Genomic DNA, 6,000 nt, shown 5'->3' on the forward strand with positions numbered 1-6,000 from the left:
AGCCATTGCCTTTGCACATTGTTTGCCTGTGGTATCCAGCAATTTAAATGTAGAGAAAAATTACAGTAAATAAAAGATTACCAAAAGCATCAAGTAAATGTATTAAAGAATGCTAGATCAACCTAGAACTTTCATATATTAAAAGAGAAAATATAGATACATGCTGAACAGAAATGACTTTTAGAAGTTTTCAGTAGAACTAAAAATGCTCTTTTATAACACATTTTAGAAATAGGATTGATGTTGAAATTAGCTCTGTATTTGCAAACAACTCAATATTAGAAAGATTTTTAAAGTATTTATTAGTCCCAGTAACCAACTGAGAAATAGAGTCATTGAAGTATATGTATAGAAATAAAATGGTGAAAGCTAAGATTTATGCCCTCTTACCATTTTGATCTTGTTTTCAGTGAATACCCTATTCAGCGGTCAAAGAAAGATTCTGAGGGAATAGAGATGGGAGTCGCAGGTTCTGTAAGCCTTCTGCAGAACGTTACGTTGTCCACCCAGCCCATTTCAAGTTTGGATTGGAGTCCAGATAAAAGGGGTCTCTGCGTCTGTAGCTCATTTGACCAAACGGTGAGAGTACTGATTGTTACAAAACTCCATAAAATTTGACTTCAAGACTTTAGACTTGAAACCTTCCGCAGGACCTCTCATAGAGTTTAAGATATGTTCTGGGATCCTCTGACCCTCATTGAACAAAGCTGGATTTGGCTAATGCCAAAAGGCCCCAGACACCAGCCTCTGGGCCAGCTGCAGCCTGTCTCGGGGCATGTTTGCCGACTTGCTTGCTGCTGCACGTGGGTGTCAGAAGCACCAAGTAAACTATCTCTGGGGCCAGTTGTTTTCTTCTCCCTTCCATTTGTAAGTCAGTAGTTGTCTATAACTAAACATATTTTAAATGTGTTCTATGTCCCTGAAGTTGCATATTTTATCTTTATGCTTGAGTTATGTTTCACTATCTGTAGTGTTGTGGTGGGAATAATTTCATTTGTTTTAAAAGAGTTTGCCTTGGAAAAAAACTGAATTAACTTCATAAATACATTTTGGGAGATTTCACTCTACGTTTCTGGACATAATATTATTGTATAAAATATCAAAATGGCACTGTTGGTCTAGGCTTGGGTAATTATTTTCAGCAATTTAATTCATCAAATGAAATGCTATGATTTATAAAGAGTGCTTTTTTAGGTAAAATACAGGAATTGAATTGGTGAAACTTTTGGTTATTGACTGGTAAGTGATGGTGAACTGTACAAGATTATAGGGGTTTTGTAGTCTTATTTTTGGTCAAACTTTATAAATGCATTTTATGAATAAACTTCTGTTTTTGAAATCTACAGAAGCTTTGATTCTGTTACCTTAACAGTAGTAATAAAGTTGACATTGTCACATCATTTTGCTTTATAAATGCTTACTTGGTAGTTCTGAATTCACTTTGTTTCTTTAACGTTCACCGTCTCTTTAGCTAAGCTTTTGGAATTACTGACTTTATCACACTTGCATTAAGCCCACCCTCCCACTGCTCCATTCAAGACAATGCAGCCACCTAAAACATTCATAATATGTAAAATTCAGGGGATCGTGGAGAGTCACTTGTTTGAAATATTAAGACAATTAAGGTTTTTTTTTTTAGTTTCCTGGTGTTTTATAGAACAGTGCTGTGGATATAATTATGAAAGTAAAAATTAAATTGAACTTTAAAAACACTTATATCTGCTGGGGTTTTTTTTAATTTGCAAAGAAAAAAATCAGAAAATTTGTGGAAGTCTCTCTTAGAACATTTGTATTTGGTAATAGAGTCAACAACAATAAATACCTGTATTTTATTAAAACTAAGATGTTATAGATACCACTGAGGCTGTACCATTCAAGAGAACAGAGCCAACTAAAACATTCATAATATATAAAATTTGTGTGATTTCAGGGAATCATGGAGAGTCACTTGTTTGTAATATTAAGCTGAGAAAAGCATTTTTTTTTTCAAATGCTAAAACAAAAGTTTGTTTACATTTTTTTTTAATATGGAGTCTTGCTCTGTCACCCATGCTGGAGTGCAGTGACATGATCTCGGCTGACTGCAACCTTCACCTCCTGGGTTCAAGGAGTTCTCCTGCCTCAGTCTCCCGAGTAGCTGGGACTACAGGCATGTGCCACAATGTCCCGCTAATTTTTGTATTTTTAGTAGAGGAGGGGTTTTGCCATGCTGGCCAGGCTGGTTTCAAACTCCTGACCTCAGGTGATCTGCCCAACTCAGCCTCCCACAGTGCAGGGATTATAGGCGTGAGCCACCATACCCAGCCCCAAATGTTTCCTAGAACAATGGGATATAATTATGAAAGTAAAAATTAAAATGAACTTTTTAAAAAGCTTATATCTGCTTTTATTTGCAAAGAAAAAATGGAAAATTTGTGGAAATCGCTTAGAACACTTGTATTTGGTAATAAAAGGGTCAACAACATAAACACCTGTATTTCATTAAATCTAAGATGCCATTGATACCACTGATGCTCGGCTGGTATGATGATCTGCTGCCAATGAAACTATGATAAAATGCTTCTTTAAAATCATTTAGTGTTTGCTTTATATTAATTCAGTGTTCTTTTAATTTTATTTACACATGATTTTTTTTTCCATTGTATATCACTTTTGTGCATCCTTAAAAAGACAAATATATACAGGAGACCATTATTCTAAGTGAAGTAACTCAGGAATGGAAAACTAAACATTGTATGTTCTCACTCATGAGTAGGAGCTAAGCTGTGAGGATGCAAAGGCATAAGAATGACACGGTGGACTTTGGGGACTCGGGGGCAAGGGATGGGAAGTGGGTGAGGGATAAAAGACTACAAATCAGGTTCATTGTATACTGCGAGGGTGATGGGTGCACCAAAATCTCACAAATTACCACTAAAGAATGTACTCATGTAACCAAATACCACCTGTTCCCCCCCAAAACTTCTGGAAATAAAAAATTAAAAAAATATATATATATAAAATAAATTTGGTATGATATTCCTCAGATTCCTCCATATTTAGAGTTTAATTATTTTAAATCACCTTTTGAATTCAGAGCCATCAGAGTTCATGTTTTTCCCTATAATATTGTCCTTCGTGCATAAAAGTCTTGGTGATGCAGCATTTCTTTAAAACATGTTCCACTCATGTCTTCAGGGTTTTCTTTCCATTCACTGACACTTCTTCAACAGTGTTTTGTGTACACATACATGCATGCAGGCAATTACAATTGTCAAGTCCACTGCCTGCTGATCACGATTATTTTAGTTGTCTATTGCTGTATAGCAAACCACTGCAGACCTTCATATCTTATAACACTACTGATCATTTATTTTGCTGAGGAGTCTAGGATCTGGGCAGGGTTCAGCAAGGAAAGCTCATCTGTGCTCTATGTAGTGTGAGGCAGGCAGCTCTACCAAAGGCTAGTGGACCTGCTTCCAAGATGGCACTCACATGACTTGCAAGTTGGTGCTGGCTGTTAGCTGGGAACTTAATCAGACCTGAGAAGCAGGTGCTGAGCTCACCGCATGGCATGGGCTTCCTGAGCATGGTGGCCAAGTTCCAAGGGTAAGCATCCCAAGAGAAGGCCAGGCAGAAAGCTATCTTGTTTTTCCGTGGCCTAGCTTCATCATTTACTGAGCATCACTTTGCCACACTCTATTAGTTGAGGCAATTACAACCTCCTGTCCCAAGTTCAAGGGGAGGGGAATAAATTCTATTTCCTTTGTGTGTGTGTGTGTGAGACAAGTTCTTACTCTGTTGCCCAGGCTGGAGTGCAGTGGCAACATTGTCTCACTGCAGCCTTGAACTCGTGGCCTTAAGCAGTCCTCCCATCTCAGCTACCAGAGTAGCTAGGACTACAGGTGTGTGCCACCAGGCCCAGCTAAATTTAAAAAAAAAAATTTGTAGAGATGAAGTAAATTCTACTTGTTGGGGTCTTGGCTAAGTTCTGAAAAGCATGTGAGCCAGGTGCAGTGACTGACACCTGTAATCCCAGCACTTTGGGAGGCCAAGGCAGGTGGATCGCCTGAGGTCAGGAGTTTGAGACCAGCATGGCCAACATGGTGAAACCCCCTCTCTACTAAAAACACAAAAACTAGCTGGGTGTGGTGGTGCACCCATGTAATCCCAGTTACTCGGGAGGCTGAGGTGGAAGAATTGCTTGAACCTGGGAGGTGGAGGCTGTAGTGAGCTGAGATCAAGCCACTGCTCTCCAGCCTGGACAACAGAGCGAGACCTCATCTCGAAAAAAAAAAAAAAAAAGCATGTGAGACTTGAAATACTGTGGCTATTTTTGGAAAAGACAATCTAGTGCAGTGATTATAAGATGCATCCTGGGCTGGGAACAGTGACTCAACACCTGTAATCCCAGCACTTTAGGAGGTCTGGGGAGTGGATTATGAGGTCAGGAGATGGAGTGCAACCTGGCCAACATTGTGAAACCCTATCTCTACTAAAACAAAAATTATCTGGGTGTGGTGGGGTGCACCTGTAGTCCCAGCTACTCAGGAGGCTGAGGCAGGAGAATTGCTTGAACCTGTGTTGGGGTCCGGCACATCTGCCAGGGGGCTACCGACCTGCGGGAGTTCCCGAGACTGCCAACATAGATGTCTCGTTCAACCTGAGGGAGAGAGTGTGCGGAAGTGAAAGAAAAGAGAAAAGCAGAGTTTGGAGGGCTGGCTTAGGCTATGTCCAAGCAGCAATTTTATTTTTGCAATATGTTCCATTATATACTTTTCTGAAGTTAATGTTGTTTATGCCAGATCAACATACTTAAGTTACAGTAAGCAAGTTACGCCCACTAAGTTATGCCCAGTAAGTAAGTTAAGCCCAGTAAGTCAGTTACGCCCAGTAAGTAAGTTACGCCCAGCAAGTAAGTTACGCCCAGTAAGTTATGGTAAGTAAGTTACAGTTACACCCAGTAACTTACGGTAAGTAAGTCACCAAGTATAAATACTTAAGTTAATATTTTACAATGAAGGTAACAAGGGTCCAAAATGAACACAATCAAGCAATAGACCATAAAGAGCCAAAAGTGGACACAATGCTTCCCAAGTCCTAATATCCATAAAGTAATGTCTGTTAATTATTTTGAATAGCGTAGTCCCTCTCTCGGTTCCTGCTTTCCCTCAGCTCGACTCCCCCAACTGGGGATCTGTGTCTGGGCTCAAGCTCACCATATGGCGAGGCCCATTTCCTAGGGGCCTCACACGTGAGCGATCCCCACAGATCCCTCAAACCTGGGAGGCAGAAGTTGCAGGGAGCCGAGTTCACACCACTGCACTACAGCCTGGCAACAGAGCAAGACTCTGTCTCAAAAAGAAAAAAAAAAAGATGCATCCTAATTTCAAAGATGCATAAATGGGCAGAAGGATGTGCCCATTTGAATTGATGAAATCCATTACTTGGAATGCAAATACTCCTATTCCATCCATCTACATACACCCCTCACTACCCCTAATTTATTGCAGACATGACTAATCAATCATGGCATTCATTCTCCCTGAGCCTCACAAGCTTTATCGCACTCTGCTAGGAGCCACTACCAATTGCTGGCAAGTGAGACAACATTTACTCTCCTGAATCTAGAGAGCAATGCCCTGTGAAAAACAGGTAGCCTCCTGGATCGGGAGTCCTTGGACACCCCTCTCCCCCAATCCTTTGCCGTGCATTTCAGTATGTCAAGAAATAATGAGGCTCTCCAGCACTAGATCATGTAAACCAAACTGATGCAAAAACCAAAATGGCATTTCATTCATAGGTAGTGAGGGATGAACCCTTAGGTACCAAAATGCCTGGATTTGCCAGCTGAGAACCTTCTTTATGTCCATTTGTCTGAGGTTCTGTGTAGTTAACTGTTTTGAAGTCTTTGTGAGAGAGTGGAATTAGAGACAGGCATTGACAGTATTTAAAAATAATGCATCCAGGCCTTAGGGAAACCTAAAAAAAAAAAACGTGTTTCAGAACAATGAAGCTCAA

The 6,000-nt window shown here is 40.1% G+C and overlaps 1 protein-coding gene across 4 annotated transcripts in view; it reads left to right on the plus strand.

The window, feature by feature from the left end:
* The window catches only part of DNAAF10 (dynein axonemal assembly factor 10), a 30,164-nt gene extending 28,764 nt beyond the window's left edge, over positions 1-1,400 (plus strand). For all 4 annotated transcript variants that reach the window (XM_008980581.5, XM_078348321.1, NM_001270719.1 and 1 more), the window contains one exon: positions 411-1,400. In XM_008980581.5, coding sequence (XP_008978829.1) covers positions 411-618 — 208 coding nt within the window. In that variant the 3' untranslated portion in view covers positions 619-1,400. The remainder of the gene's footprint in view (positions 1-410) is intronic.
* Positions 1,401-6,000: the final 4,600 nt, after the last annotated feature.

This window comes from Callithrix jacchus, chromosome 14 (genome assembly GCF_049354715.1).
Source record: "Callithrix jacchus isolate 240 chromosome 14, calJac240_pri, whole genome shotgun sequence".
Lineage (NCBI taxonomy): Eukaryota > Metazoa > Chordata > Mammalia > Primates > Cebidae > Callithrix > Callithrix jacchus.